Source organism: Ambystoma mexicanum, chromosome 4p (assembly GCF_040938575.1).
Source record: "Ambystoma mexicanum isolate Mex_15411 chromosome 4p, UKY_AmexF1_1, whole genome shotgun sequence".
NCBI lineage: Eukaryota > Metazoa > Chordata > Amphibia > Caudata > Ambystomatidae > Ambystoma > Ambystoma mexicanum.
In genome coordinates this window covers 1,165,055,058-1,165,071,963 of record NC_090927.1, presented here as the reverse complement: position 1 = coordinate 1,165,071,963, position 16,906 = coordinate 1,165,055,058, and the positions used below count along the sequence as shown (strand labels likewise).

At 43.8% G+C, this 16,906-nt stretch overlaps 1 protein-coding gene across 2 annotated transcripts in view; it reads left to right on the top strand.

Moving 5' to 3' along the window:
* Positions 1–16,906, top strand: part of SYNE1 (spectrin repeat containing nuclear envelope protein 1) — a 1,651,720-nt gene that overhangs the window by 108,383 nt on the left and 1,526,431 nt on the right. For both annotated transcript variants that reach the window (XM_069606781.1, XM_069606782.1), the window contains exon 2: positions 6,293–6,588. In XM_069606781.1, coding sequence (XP_069462882.1) covers positions 6,519–6,588 — 70 coding nt within the window. In that variant the 5' untranslated portion in view covers positions 6,293–6,518. The remainder of the gene's footprint in view (positions 1–6,292; positions 6,589–16,906) is intronic.

Sequence of the window (16,906 nt, the reverse complement as noted above, 5' to 3'; positions counted from 1 at the left end):
CAGAAGCCCGCCAAAAGACAGTGAACAAAGAAGGCAAACCTAGTTTGCCGCGCAAAGTAAAACACAAGAAGGACTTTAACAAAAAGAAATGACGAATAAACCCAATCGGAGCCAAAAGAAAGACGATTTGGTCAAGCGGGTTTATGTTTGAGGCTAATATAATAGCCAAGAACAGTACCACGTTTATCTAATATAATCGCGGTAGAAAAGTTAGGGTAGATACCACTGCCACCAGCCAAGTCTAGATGTTAAAAGAGCGAAACAATGCTCTAGGAGGTACAGATAAAAGGGGATATGAATTAACCCTTTCCAGTACTCCATGGAAGATGGGTTGCACTGGATATGGGGTAGATTGACTAAGTAAAGTTAATGGTAACTTTACCCTTTTCTGGGGGACGGTAGTCGCCTCAGAAATGGAGTCAAGGGAAGTCTCAAAGACAATCCTGTGCCACGGCACTGAAGGTGCTGTGTGACACACAAAAAGAAGAGGGCTACTGAAGTGGTTTACTTCAGAGTCCATGATCACGAAAACCGGTAGAAACCCATAGCAAAACACAGGTAAGAGTGGGGGAAAAGCTCTCACTCTTACCAAGTGAAAAAAATAAACTCCAGAAGTCCAGCAAAGCTGCTGGGGGACTCACTAGGTGAGGGAAATTAGCCATAGATGAGAATTCTCCCTAACAACAATTCATTAACTAAGTTCCCAAACAAAGTACATAAGCAAACAGATTTTTTTCACTTCAGAAGATTTAAATTATGCATCTGTTTTCAGTTCGCTTTCACAATGATCTCTAATGGATTGGTTGGTCGATAACACCATTTCCCTATAGAAGTCCGGTAAAAGCACACTACACATGACAAAAAAGGTGATCAGAATGGTGGTCAGTCAAAATATCGAAAACAAAATGTCGAAAGACAATAATGTCGAAAACAAAACGTTGAAAAAGAAAAAGTCAAATTATTTATTTTTTTTATTTATATTTATTTTTTGGCTCTAGTATATAAAAAAAAGGTAAAAACAAAAAAAAAATTAAAAAAGGGGGTTTGGGGAGGAACCCCCCATTTCGAATAAAAAACGTATTAAAAAAGAAATTCGACTTTTTATTTTTCGATGTTTTTTTTCAGAAATTATGACTTTAGACTTTTTTGTTTTCAATGTTATCACTATGAACCGATCAGAATCTCTGGTCCAAGTTAAAGCCCTTGGATTATGAAAACCTAAAAACCCAGGGGCTCAAATGGTGGCGGCCTAAAGTATGCTTCTGAAGACTTGAGTGAGTAAAGTAATGCTTTAGCACTCTGTAACTGCCCACATGCTTGCTCTCGCCTTGATTCCTTGTGACATCACAGACTTGCGTGTAACCATTGAGGGTAATGTCACATGGAATAGCACATTATCAATGTGGATGTGACATTCTGAGCGGGGAGGTTCTCACTAATCAATCCTTCATCCCCATGCACTATGGTTTACATTCTTTAAAGACTGTTGTTTTTTTGCTTAGCTCTGACAGATGTACAGCTGGTTTCGGCACTTAATAGTTATCGGTACCTTCTTCAGGGAAGAATATAAATCCCAATTTTCGAATCAATCACCAATGCAGTTTCATGTGAAGTGTTGTGATGAATCGACAATGTTCTTTCTATTCCTTCACAGCGGTTCCCACAGAGTGTGCATGTGTCTTTCCGTGCTTTTGTGCTATTATGGCACCATGTTTGTGTGTCGGCAATCAAAGACAAGGACGTGTTTTGGAAACACTGCACATCAGTGCCCCCACTAATTCTCTAACATGGAGAGTAGTGCATCCATCCGATGTAACCCTAGGGTATGATACACTTTTAATGCTGTGCCTTGTGGTCATGCACAGCTCTCAGCACCGAGTTTGGATGTATACGATCTGCCCGCGAATGTTTTGTTCGCGGGCAGACTGCCCACAGTAAAACAGCTCAAGCCCGAGCAATTGTTGTCCCCCACCTCATTGGTTAAGGATGCAGGGGACACACCCGCAACCCCTGAGGCCATAGATACTTGAACATGAGGAGCGGGGGACACCCCCGCAACCTCTGCTCCTCATGTTCAAGTAATAAGGTCAAAAAGTAAAACGGCCAAAAGTAAGACCTATAATTAGGTCAAAATTACCCACCAACCAAATGTAAACGGTCAGATTGGGTAATTCCCCAAGTTTGGCCAAATGGAAGGCGGTCGATTGCTTTTCCTTGAAGAAGGCACAGGATACCATTTTGGTCCATGGCGATGAGTTATTAATTCATGAGATCTTCCCCTTTGATGGCCGTAATCAGAATGAGGGGCACCATTGGAACCAATGGGCTTTTAGGGTGTTATAATCCACGTATTTTAATAATGTGACCTGGGATTCTAAATATGTATGATCTTTATTTAATCGATTGTTATATATTGTATGGCACTTTATAGGGTGGATTGGGTGTTTAATAAAAATGTGTACAAAGTACACTGCTTTTCATGTCGATTCTTTTATTTTTTATTAGCTTTAAGATCTTGTACTAAAATACAATTTTCTAATAGATATGGGCCCACTACTGGCTTCAATTGTAGAACAGATGAAGAAGAAACATTGATGAGAAATCTAAATGCATACCCATGTCTCCCACAATGTGAGCGTGAATTTGCAAGGGACTGTGGGTATGCAGATGTCTTGCTCAAAGACATCTACTTACCCACAGCCCTTTGCAAACTCACCATTACTTTCTGAGGGGTTCATCCAGAAGCAACTGAAGTGGTGCACTGCAGTGGGCTTTGGAGGTGACATATTGCAAACAGCGGGTGCCTCTTAGAAGTTGTTTAGCAGCAAGGAATAGGTCATTTGCTTTTGCCGTAGATGTGTGTGCAGGTACACTAACTTTAAATTTGCTGACTCACAATTGAAACTAGAGCTACCAGGAAATGCTAAATTGTGGTAGCAGCAGCACATACATATCACTCGTTTGACAAACAACGTCAGAAGTCATCCTTATTTCTTTCCTAATTGATATGCCTCATGCCAGTATTGCGGTCATTCCATGCAGCCTTGTGGTCTTTAGAAACAGCATGTTCTGAGCTCCAAAAAAGAGCAGCGAGAGAGAAACTCCAACCAATGCGTTAAAGACTAGGCAGTTAAAGGTGTGGGTGTCGCCGGGGATCCCAGTAAAGGTGGGACACTGCCATGGTCCAAACAATTATTATATCAAAAGTTTCAGCAAAGCCCTTCTTCTTTATTCCAACTATTATTAAATTAAATGGGGTCTTGCCCCATTATATAGTCATTTTGCCAAAGCAGATTGGTCAATTTCATGCCTTCTCCAAGGAGCCAATCTCAGCTGTTGTAGCACGTCTTGCTTTCGGATATCAGCTCATTGAGTGCCTTGTCTGCAGGAAGTTAGGAAAGGCACAGAGTAAGTTTGGTCTAACAATTTGACGAATGTGGGACCCAGCTCTGGGAATATAATCTTTCCTAGGCTGCACTATCCTTCCCTCTTCCCATGGTTACCTTACATCAAAGAGACTCCAGTATTGCTCTCCCTGGTGCGATTTTCCTTTTGTGCTGTCAGGGCTTCCTTTGGAGAACTGGTCCTTGCTTCCTTCTGGGGGTATATCCGTTCCTTCTGGGAAGGTGTCAAGCGTTCCAAGCATTAAACAAAATGAAGCTTCTAGGGCAGGACCCAACAGTTTTTTTAAAGTCAGCCCCAGACAGTCATCTGCAAACTCTGAGAGTTCTATGAGTTACCAAAAAGCAATTAGACAAAACTGACAACAGATTGGTTATTCGCAATTAATGACTATGGGGGTCATTATGAGATTGCCGATAAACCGCCAATAGTACTGGTGGCTTAACAGCAATGTCGGTTTACCATTTCTGCCGCCCAATATCCCGGCATTACCAAGATATTACCGGCGGTGGAGGAACATTAAGTTCCCATTCCCATGGAGTCCACCAGGACTCCAAGGGATGGAAACCACTGAAGCACGACACCGTTGTTAACGGTGCTGGTACTTCAGTGAATTATCTGCCGGTAGGGGCCTGCCGGTAGTTCACTGCCTCTACTGGCAGACTCAGAGTATGCCGGCCCAGAAACGGTGCCGGTACACGTTGTTACCAGCACCTTTTTCCAGACCGGCATACTCGTAATGATGCCCACTATATCAAACCAGATATAGCGTTCTAGTGTATTTCTTTTTCAAATGACTCTGCCATCAGACCATGGCAATTTACAGATATGTGTAATTTTGTCAGGCGAGTTCACTGTTTAGGACGGCACATAGCTGGAATTAATTTTGTTTCCTGCAGGCTGTTTGTCAGGAATATGCAAGTTACTCTGTGGCTGCCATGTTGCCAAACTACTTGGCTGTGCGGTTTTGTTAGTAGACAGGGCACAGTCAAGAGAACACATATGCACTATACTTTTTCAGCATCAGGATTTAGAAAGTGAAGCCTAATTGGCAAAACCCACTTTCTGAGATAGTTACCAGCATCATGTTGTGTTACTGAAATCAAAAAATCCCTTGATTACCTACGCACGTGGAAACCATTCTGTCACTATATATATATATATATATATATATATATATATATATATATATATATATATATATAATGTGATTTTACCGACCACAATGACAGAGTGGTACATTTCATCGCAGGCAAAACACAGAAAAACAGTTTTTTAATTTTTTTAAAACGCATTTTTATTTGGGGGTCCCAAGCCCCCTGATTATCTACCCTTATAACGCACCCCAACTGCGTCCCAAACCAATTTTAAATCCTTACCACACTTCCCTTTATATATTTATTTAATCTTTTCAGTGTTTTTCAGTGTTATTTTCTGCTCTGTTATGTATCACTCTGTAATGTTTGCAATAAAATTACTGGATTTATATATGTATGTGTGTATATGTATATATATATATATATATATATATATATATATATATATATATTTTATAAAGTGAAATCTAGCAGGAAAAAAACAAGCACTTTACAAATGGAATGAACCCAGAGGTTATACTGTGGCCTTCACTGTATTGGTCTTACAGCACTGAAGCTCATCCGAAAAGGTGGGTGTTGTGCCCCTGCTCCGGATGAACCAGACCATGGTTTGTGGTAGAAAGGAGGAGCACAGGTGAGAGAAAAAGAGGAGGGTAGAGGATACCAAGAACAGACAAACGGAAAGAGTCAATGAGGTTGGGGAGAGGGAATGTGGTACCAGAGATAGTCAGTGCATGGTTGTGCGCCAGACGTGAGAGGTGCGCAAGTTTGCCCTAGAGGTATGGAGGCCTCTACACCATGGGAGCCATACTGCAAAGTGTTGGGCCGGCCTCCACTGCGTGCATCCTGTGATACCTTGGTGCTTTGGTGAGCAGGGTGGCACCGTTAGCCGGGTGCACGGTGTAACCATTGATGAGGGCATGCCAGACATGGGAAGGAAGGCTATGCAATAATATTAAACTGTTCCACTGCAAATGCAATGAAAGGCCTCTCTCGTCTCAATTAAATGATTTGAACTGGCATTTGGCATGGTAATGCGCGAGGCAGTGTCCCCTTTGGGTGCGGGTTGATTGCCGCTTTTTTCCTGGCTTATAATCCACCAGCGCGCGGCTTGGCAGCCATTTTCAGTGCAGGGAGGCTTTGTGCAGTATGAGGTGGTGCAATTTGTTAGCGGGCGGAATGGCAATCGAAGGAACAGATACATAAAAAAAGAGAAGTATGGTTTCCTGAATGTTTTCTGTTCACAATTTTCGCTTTTTAAGCTCCTGGCTTCCTGGAAACGCTTTTCAACATGTTCGACCAGAGTTCCCCTTTTCCGAAAAAAGGAGAAACATATTTTTCAATTATTTTTTTCTTCTCTAAGACAACCATCGTAAAACGAACCAATATGCTTCATGTTCTTATTCGCTGAGAAACTATTTGCAGGCATGTAATTAAGCTTACTGGCAAACTTGCTAATATTAGCTCTTCAAAGCAGCTCTTTGCATTGTAGCGGCATTGTAAAACCCCAATATTAGAATCAAATAAATGCGTGTTATGCAAAATATTTAATTCTGGCAAGCCAACAAATGGCTTGAATTATTAGTTTATGGCCATTCTGTTCAAGTGATTAGCTCTTAAGTAGGCTTTCAGCAGCAATTGTCTCTTTGGCACTAGAGGTACAGAACGTGCGGTCTCTGGCAAACGTCCTATACAGTAATAGCTTCTGAAATGATAGGTTTTCGCTTGACTGAATTTGCCACACCGGTTTGTTTGCTTGTGAAAGTAAAATATGCCTTCCTCTCTTGTTTCAGGAAGCTGTTGGTCCTTGCGTGTGGCGCGCACTGGCGCCTCAGAACGGAAGTAATACCGTCCTTGAGTGATCGGCGTTGCTAGGTCGCTGCTGCTCCAGCTCAAATGGTGGCACACAAGATGAAGGTCCTCAGTGTGCTTCTAGGGAAGTAGTTGAGCGTCTTATTCCTGGTGAGGGGGCCGGTGTGAAGATTGTGGCAGCGGGAGGCTGCATGCTACACGGAGACCATGGCCTCCTCCCGGCATGGAGTAGGGAGATCGCCCAGGGACATTGCAAATGTAATGCAGAGGCTTCAAGGTAAGTCACATAAGCTCTTCTTTGACCACTTCTCTTGCATATTTGTTGGTAATCATGACTTTGGCTTCGTGCTTTGAGGGACGAGGTGTATTTTAAGATGTCCACAACTATACATTTAAACAGGGGTGGACTGGGAGGCCACCAGCATCCCGGCCAGTAAGGGACATCAGCCCGTTTGAAAAGTTTTCAACTATTCCTCTGCGCATTCCACATTAGGAACGCTTTTGAGCTCATGAGCACTCCCAAAAAATAAGAACTCTATGCCCATGCCTTGCCTGGACACAAGCATGTTCTCTGCATAACTGCCTACATTTGCTAAAGAAAAACCCGGAGGATGATGTCATTGGACGTCCTGCCCCTTTGCCCCAAGACGCCGCCCACCGCACTGCCCACATTTTATTTAAAAAGTCAATGTCAAATGACGCCAATCTGAGCAAGATTTATGCTCATCTGCCCATTCCTCAATGTGATTGGCTACTATCGGTCTGTTTGTAGCCAATCACAACAAGGTGTGAGCAGAGTTACTGGAAGAGCCAGAAATCCCGGATACTTCACGCTCTTCTCCAGGGACCAGGAGAAGAGCATAAAAACCCAGAGACTAGGCAGGTATGTTTCACTGCAGAGTAAGCACTGATCTCTGCAACTTCTTACACCTAATGCAGTGAACTATTGTTCCTGCATGGGGACTTGGGCCAGGGGCGTATTTAATGGTCACCAGGTGGAAAAACGGCAAGCGAAGCCCCTGTGCCCTGCCCCGCCATTTTCCTTCCCGGTTTCTCTCTGAGACACAGCCACAAGGCCCTTTCTGCTGTAACTCTAGCCAGTGGCATCCATTCCCATAAAATAAATGTCAGTGAGGAAGGAACACAAAGGACACATTCTGCCGCAGCATTCGCTGTGTTAAAAGAACCGCATTGGTGCAATGGTTAAGTGCATTCATTAGGTCATGAGGGGTCCGTGGGCCGTGTTTGGATCCCGTCTGTGACACATACCTGTAAAGGGATGGTAAGGAAATCCACCCCCACACCCTCTTGGCATTTGAATAGCATGGAACAGCTTCTAACTGTTTTGTTTGAGATAATCTTAACACATTTTACAGTGGGGCTCTTGCTTTTGCGTTTGGAAACATTCTAGCTGTTTTGAAACTGTTCTTCAGGATTTACACACGCAATCCGTCAACAAAATAGCTTGATTGGGGGAGGATAGTAACAAGTTGGCGCTGCATGGCACTACATTATTTACTTAAAATCCACAGCAATGGCTATCAGGCTGCAGGCAGTGATAGAATGGTAAAAGACTGGGGGCCAGTAGGATTATTAAGGCACCTCGAGGGGCAAAAACAGAAGTGTCACTTCACTTGGTCCACAGACCACTTGTTGGCAGTCTTGACAGCTGACTTTCCTCCCAGATTGGTCCCCCAAAAAATAAATGTGCAGCACAAATGCTTAAAGTGTGCTTTGCAGTGGCTGTCCAGGCTCTTTTGTGTGGGGTGTCTCAAAGTGGAGCACTGACTTATGCAGGGGAGGCATGAAGTATGAGCGCACACACATAGGATAATGGGGTGGCACCCGGGGTGGCCAATCAGAAAAGTTGCAAACTGAATTGCTTTTATGGGCTCCCAATGTATATACATTATGGAAATAGGTCAAGCAAAAAGAATGTAAGATGTTTATTTTGCTCATCCTGAATTAAGGTGTTCACGTGTATGCCAAGCAAAGTTTATGTTGTGTGCTATATAAATGGACAGTATATTATTATGTAACAAGGTAGCTCCGTGGTTTGGGCACTTGTTTCTTTGAGGGGGAGGGGTTGTGTGTGTGTGTGTGATCTCTGCAGGTTAAAGAATCTAATACTGGCAAGGCCAACTCAGCCTTTCATCCTTCCAAGGTCGATAAATCAGTGCCAACTTTAGCTGGGTGATTATTGTATGTGAATATGTTCTATGTATAGCGGTTTGGTGAAGCACTATTTACATAATCAATAATTATCATTATTTCCACTTTAGTGACTCTTGAGAGTGCATAACAAAAGTTGAAAACTGAATTGCTTTTATTGGCTCCCAATGTTGGTAGATCAGGCACAATGAGATTGCATGATTTGCCCAGGATTAAACACTAAGAACTTGACCACATATCTTCCCAGGTATACTTATATCAGTATTTTAAGGCTTGGTAATAAAAAGGGTAAACAATTGTCTAGCAATGCCTTGAAAAGTGCACAAATAACATAGTAAATTCACATGACAATATATATATACAGATGGAAACAGGTCAAGCAAAAGAATGTGATTCTACATTTGTTTACCCCATCCTGGATGCCAGGTTTTCCTGTGTAAACGAAGAGAATTTTGTGGTGTGCAATATATGAATGGACACTTTATTATTGACGTCTCCTCATTGCATTATTTTATGAAGCTTAGCTGGCAATTGTGTTTTTACTTCACTGTTGCAACAAGAATGTCTATAAAGTAACTGTTTTTATTTTTTGTGCAATACTGAATTTATTCTACTGCAACATGTGTACTTCTTAAGACATATTTCGACATGGTGTTGTACTTTTGTGAAACATTTCCACAGTTGTAATTACAAACATTGGATCCAACAAGTGTGATAGAGCAATTTTTCTAGGAAATTGTGTGGTCTTCATAAGCTGTAATTCTCTTCCGCCCTTTGCCTTGAAACATGTTCATTTCCAACATTAGTTTCAGGCTTAATCCTCCAATATTACCATTGATAGCAAAGCCTGCTGGGGAGGCCCAGCTGTTTCCAGTTAGTCAGACCCCTAGACACAGGTAACTGTAATAAACACAGCTTTATAAAAATACCTTTTGTCCCTAAAGTTCGTCATTGTGCACTCGTGACCACAATTAACTTCGGCCACCCTAAGCTCCACTTCTTTGACCCGCACACTTACGGCCCTGTGTCAGGTGCTGCCCACTGGGCCCTTTGCCTTAAGATGAGTAGTGTTTACCCCGAGGGCATTAGACGGGAGGTGCTCTATAGTGTCTCACAAGACCTTTAACTACTCTAATGTGAGCTTTTGAATTAGCTAGTCTTTTCATGAGGCCATTGGCTTGAGAGGGAGGAGGGAGGGGCCAGCGGGTGAATGCCTGAACTGATCAATGCCCAGTCGACCTCTGCATATGAACAGAAAAGTAAGCAGGTAGAAACAATGGGAAAGGGAGTATAAAGTGCGCGTTCTATGGTAAGATGATACACAGTTTCATACGTGTACTCAATAGGAATTGAACGCATTTGATAAAGATGTTGAAATGGGACTTCCTTCGAGACCTGCATAAGATGGTGAATTAGGTGTTCTGGGAACCAACCCCGTCGTAGCTATTCGATGTCCTGTGTAAGACTCTGAGCCGACTTCCAGCATGGTTTAGGTGCACTCAGCCTCTTTGGCGAGCAGAAGATCAGTTTGGGCGACCTTAAAAAGAGAGGATGTGGTCTGTGCCAGTCGCTAGCTTTGAACACGAGAGTCCACTTTTCTTGATGTCCTCCTGTTTTGGCCATGCCATGTGAAGTATATTCTCTGCCCTTTCCTGTATTCTTCCCTCTGCCCTCCTCAAGGGTCCATGCTGAGAAGATTGCTCCAGGAATGTATATATATGCTGCAAGTGTGGGCTCTCTGTTAAGGGTTGCTGTGAGCGCACTGTACGCTATCTTCTATTAGAATCAAGAGAACCAGATAATAACATGTAGAAAATGGGGGGATTGTGGTACAGTATCACTGTCGTGGGAGAACATGCGCTGCAAGAAGCACCTTATCTGCACTTTATAAAATGGATGAACATTTTGATTGCTAACGCACTTAATGCAATTATGACCTACTTATGTTCACTTTCGCGATAAACGGGTGATCTTTTTATTTGATTATTAAAAATGTATGTTTTGGAAACCTATGACGATTGCTGGGTATTGTGTAGTTGGATAATTTTTTATTGATCATGTATTTTGCAAATGAAAATTAAGTGAAACTGAAAAAGACAACACATCATTTTCGATTATGGCACAAGCGAAAAAGTTCACAGCCTGAATACGATATGTGCAAGATCAACTATATTACGATTGCTGTATCACATGGTATATTGTAATACTCTTGCCGAAAACTGTGGTTTTGTGGGGAGATTGGGAGAGCGCTGAGCCCCAAACTGATTACGCTCTACATGAATACAGCGTCCCATTGAACGAAGGAAAATACTTTTCCAAGATGGCCACTATGGAAAGGGAAGGTAAGTGGGGGGGTGGGAAGGGATGAATAAATAAATAAATAAGGGGACAGAGGTTGGGGAGAAGATGGCGGTGGGGGGAGCCTGCCATCAATTGGGATGGAACGTGAGCTTCCACCGGTATTCAAGCCCGCATTTCAAGCCACCTAATTAGCTAGCTCCACCGGCCAGGTTGCTAATGTAGATTTTGACAGTGAGTGCGTGCTATGGTCAGAGTCTTATGAATTACAGTGCTGCATGTCATTAACAAGAAATTTGGGGCATCAGAGTACACGTCTAGCTACCTTTAAAAGACGGTGGCTTAAGGTTCCATAAAGCTTTCACCATAAAAACCTGTTCCCCTGGTTCCTCAAAACAGATATTAACACCTGTGCAGGGGCCGGATTGGGAAAGGGAGCAGTAGAGTCTCATGCAATAGAGTCCCTGTAGCCATGACTAAAATATGTAATACTCTTATTAATCTCTTCACCCTCAAGTAGGTGGAGTCAGGTGGAGTCAGGAAGGGAGTATTTAAGTACGAGATGGGGAAGTCATACCTGCTTGATGGCCAATCCAGTGTTGATGATTGATCTACTTAGCAACTGTGATTTTTGGTTGGGATTTGATAAGGCCGTATATGTGGGCCAGTCGTTCGATGGTTGTGTTTGGATTCTTGAAATTGAAGTATGCCTTGAAAGAGCAAGTTACATGCAGATATGCCAAAGCCCTAGTACTCTCAAGAACGGGGGATGGTGGCAACACAATGTTGAAACTACCAGAACCGTGCACATGGGCTAGGAGTAGTGCATTGCAGAGGCGTTGCTAGGGTGGGTTTGAGGGGGGTATAGCCCTGTGTCTTGGTTGTAGCCCCTGATAGAAGCTTAGGGGCTACAACCAAAATGCTAGCTAGCCCCGACTCCCGACAGTCCCGACATTAGCTTATCCCCTGATCTTTTCCAGACCTAGAAACACCCCTGGTGCATTGCCTGCTTCTGCAATTAAGAAAACAATTATCTGAAAAGAATCTATGACAGAAGAGGGCTCGAAATTGCAGAGAGAGAGTGGAGTCAGGATATGGCATGTGCTGTGCAGGTCCTCAAATGTCTCAACATTTCCAAAAGTAAATTCCATCTCAATCTCCAATACACCCAGGTGTATGTGCAGACTTTATTGGACTCCTGATTGAAGTTGTCTGTTCCAGGTCTCTGCTGGGGGAGGCGCATGGACATGCTCTCTCTCATGTGTTCTGATGATGGCCCAGAGGGAGCCCTTTATGGCAAGAGACAGAGTGGAGGTGATATTGGTGTTGCATTAGAAAAGAAAGCAGTGATGACACTTCTCATATTCTCCCAAGAACCCACCTTTTTCTTTGAAAATGTCTTTGTACTTATCAGCACTTTTTTCATGGCTAAAAAAACAGATCTTGAATCAAGTCATGGAAAATGAAAAAACAGCCACATGTAGATAAATGAACTCAGTATGTGTTATTATAAGCCGGCAAAAAGGGAGTAGTAGTAGGCCAGGAATCAAGAAAAGGAAATGTACGATGAACCTTTGGTTTTCCTATCAGTTACCCTTAATTTGGGGAGCTCTGCGGATTATCATGTCTAATGGTTCCATTGTTTATATTGAGTGGAGGGTGTGTGTGTGTGTGTGTGTGTATTTCTTTTCTGTTTGTTTTGGTCCCGTGGCCCCGGTCCTAGGCTGGTTTCCCTCTTCTTGTGCATCATTTGTGCTTGTTTACTTATTACCATGCTCTGTGTTACTTGGGTTACTGCTGATGACTTTAGGCATTGGCTAGCTCTAGGGGACTCCTTGCACCCATGCTGTGTTCTTTTCAAGAGTATTATTATATAAAGATCAGGGAACTTATTGCCCATATGCTGCACCAGAAGATCACGTAATTCTTTTCTTTTTAGGTAATGTAGGTTTGATCTTCTATTATGTCAATTGAAAATAATGAATATGGTATGAAAAGTTGGTTCCTTCTATTCTCTAATACATGTAGGCCCGTGCATTGCTTGGGATAGTTATGTAGTCCTCTCTTATCTGGTAATTTAGCCTAACCGTTTCCCTTAAAGGACCGGTGTGTGCTGTGCCATATGGGGCTACATACCTTTTGCTAGGAGAGCTAAGGGTACTTCCCAGGGCATGGCACCAATACAGGGTTCCATATAATAATGTCCCCTCAAAAATATCACCATGCAAAAATGTCGTCCGAAAATTGCCGTTTTTTCTGGGGACATTATTGCATGGAACATGCGGGGGACACCCCTGCAGCCCCCAAACCCTTTTTTTTCTTTCTTTTTTACATTTTTTTAAATTTAATCTTTTTCTTGCCCCTTCCCCATATATATGGTCACCCATATAATATTGCCACAACCTTTTCCCGGCGATATTATATACGGTGATCATATATATGGGGATAGTATTACCTGATACCCAATACAGCTCATGGTGTCACTTGGATCAGATAAGTAAGGAATGCAACTTGTGGGTGGATTTCGACTCAACATGTCTTAATACTTTGAGCAAATGGTGGAATAGGTAGGGCATCAGAGATGAAGTGTGGGGAGCATGGGAGACAGGATTTGGAACCAATATGGTATGTGGTCTTTGTCATGGATGGAGGATCAGAGGACAACTTGAAGCCAAAGTGCAGGCTCAATTTCCTTTAATCGGCAGAACAGAAAATAAGGGGATTGGGTTTTACTTAGCTACTGGGTGTAGACCTCGAAAAGGTGTAACTGACTCAGTGCCCTTTAGGACCTTGGTCCTCAGCCCTTTTCTCTCTCCCCCTTCAACAACTCTTGGGAAAACAGTCACTCACAGTCTATTTGGTTCTGAGGTCCATGCAATTCTGTCTTGGCAAATTGTAGGATCTTTCTTGTCTTGGCTAGACTTGTAAGGATGTTGCACGGATCCACCTGGACTTGGAGAATATCTGACCCCACCACCCCGAGAGCATTGGGTCATCAGGACACAGATCAGGCATCAAACTCTTTTGCTTGCTTTGGAACCTGGGGTTGACAAACATCTTATCCCCAATTTGAAGTGTGGGCACTCTTCAGTTGGTTATACCTCCAAGCCTTCAGTTGTAACCTGGCACCTTTCCACCACTGAATTATTCTGCTTGGCTGAGGTTCCCGAGATTCCCTCTCTCTCCCTCCTCTGTCACGTGGATTCCTTTCCTTTTTCCTTTCTTCTCCATTCCTTCTCCTCCTCTCCTGCCTTCTCCTTGTTCCTCCAAGCCTTTGTCCTTCCTCTTCGCGTGCTACCCTCTTTTCTCAGTTCTTTCCTTCCCTCTCCTCCATTCCACTGATCTTCATTGTATATGCTCTCCTTCTTCCTATTCTTTTCTGTTCACCACCCACATCCTCCTGGTTCTCTCTTCCTTTCCCTTCCACCTCTACTCTTCTCTCCCCCATCTCCATGCCCTTCTCTTCCAGCACTACTCTATCCCCCCTACCTCTTCTCATTTCTCTCCCACCTGTACTCTTCCCCCTATTACCTCCACTCTACTCTCTACCAGCCCTGTGCCTTCCTCTCCCTACGCTCTTCTCTCTTAACGCCTCTGCTCTTCTTTCTCCCACCTTCACTTCACTCTCTCTGCACTTCTACTCCTCTCCACACCGCCACACTTTGAAGGACATCACTCTAAAAACTCCCAAGTCTAACACCTTCCGAAAGTACCCCATCTCTTTTTATCCTCTTGAGTGACTCTGGTCTGGAAGTCTAAATGCTCAAATGTGCACCGGGGTGAGGGTCGGGTGAGTGAGCTTGCTGGCTGGTTATTATTTATGTGAACTAGTAATTCATCAGGTGCTGACACTTGGCTAGCAGTCTCCACAGCTCCACTAACTGACATTATTTTACATCTGGCTGCCATTTTGTGTTAATTCTGATGTTACTACTGGTAGCGGGAAGTGTGGTCCTTGTCCTTTTATGATCAAGTCAGGTTTCAGATTGTGGCCATATCTGGGTCCGCGTGAGCATGCCCGTGCCTGTGCTACACAGGACTGTGAAGGAAGCGCTCGCTGACAGCCCTCTTTCCCTGAACCAGGAATCTCTATCACTCTGTTTTTTACATTACCCAACTCTGCTAATTTGCCCACAATATCGCATCATTCTAAACCGTGAAGGACTGTAACGATCAACAGTGCTAGGTGAGCAAAAGAAGCTAGTGACGGAGCGGGGAGACTGGGGGATCCACCACATGCCTCCTCTGGGAGCCAGAATCATGGAGCAGGAGGTGGTCCCTGTCTCCAGGGTCAGGCTTGTCCCATCTTCTAGCCTCAAGCATGAAATTTCATCACATCCTCCTTTGGTCTAAAAGGAAGTCATTCAAAGCTCGGTTGACTTCTGGCTCATTTGTCTCACTACATACAACATATAAGCAAAAATATTGGGCCTTTGTGCTCACGGCAGGTCACATTAGGTTACGATTGATCTTCAGTGGGTCACATGGAAAATGCATTGCATTCATATTTTGGTTGAATCCAGACTCAATGTGTCATGATCTTGAGGGGATCTGCTGGATGAGGTTCTGCATCAGTATTGGAGGAGATGATCAGTAGCCATTTCCTAAACAACGTTTGAATTTGATTGGATCACATAGGGAAACTATGCAAAAATGTTGTTGGATGCCGATTCAACATTCTTTACAGCTGCATAGCACCTATGCGGGAAGAGGCAGTGGCTCAGAATTAAATGATGGGCCCTCGTGATGGTCCCCATTGAGCCAGGGTTATTTCTTCATTTGAAAGGGGAGCCCATGCAAGAGTTTTCTCTCTGTCTCGGCATGTCCTATTCCAGGGATCAGAAGAGGTGGGGCCACACGGTTGCAGGCGGAGTGCAAGAGCTGGACGCCCACACGGGCAGTGATCTCCTACAGATCACATGATGGTGTGCCAAGTGTGGTAGAGTTGTAGCTTGAAGTGGTTGGATCCATATAGCATAATCAACTGGACTTGACACTACGGCACCGGAATTAGGTCCCAATGTGATCTACTAATGGCCACATTAGGAAGGCATTCAAAGTTTATTTAAATGTTGGGTTTAACATGTGTGAATCCACAGGTCCCATGCTTGCAGAGGCAGGTGAATGTCCAGGGTCCAGTCAGCTGAGAACTGGAGCAAATCTGCATACTCCAAGAACATCTGTAAAGTGATCACCCCGGGCGCCTCCATATTTGCTCCAGTTTAACGTTGTGAATCAAAAATAAGGCATCGGGTGCAAATCTGTGATGCTCGTGGGTATCCCCGGATTTCTTCCAAGGCATATTTCTGTGAATTAGGCCCCCAATAGCAAGCTGCTTCTGACTGAACATTTCTAAATTTAATACATTTTTGAAACACAGACACAATCTGATTGGAGTTCGACCTTGTTTATATCCGTTCTGAGTATCCGTAGAGATTGACGTCGTGGATCAGTGTGATTATAAAATCTGAAGGCATTGTTGCATGCCAGGTTGATCACATGTGTTCAAATACTTTTTCTTTAGATTAAGTGTTCAAAAAGCAGTCACTTGTATTGTGTGTGTGTGCGTGCATGTGCCCCATGCCTCGAATACACTATCAGCTGGGCAAACTCCCTGGAGGGTACTACCACAAACCATTGCGGATTGCATAGGTTTGGGCATTGTGAAGTGGGCATGGCTGTCTCCCTCTACCTTGGTGCACTCTACACAGGGCATGACCACACGCCATACCTGAGGGTAGAGCAGACAAGGATATTGCACCGTGCATCATGCTGTGGGGCACTCCCGGTGCGCTACTCCTGCCCAGACTACATGCAGCGCGTGGCCTGTAGCGATACCTTGTAAATAGCATGCACAGGATGTGGCCCATAGCTGTGCTGTGGGTGCACTATCTCCTGACCTGACCAATCGGTGTTGTCTGTGGCCATGTCTTAGGAAGAGCGTGTTGACGGCATGGCTTGGAACCGTGGAATGAAATGCAGCCATGCCTTAAATGCGCTGTGGCTAGACATACTCCCTGGAGGGCATAAACTCTGAACCTGCCCTCTACCTGGCTCATTGCCTGCAGCCATGGCTCAGGAACAATAGTTGTGCCTGTACTACCAACACGACATGGCCTGGTGCC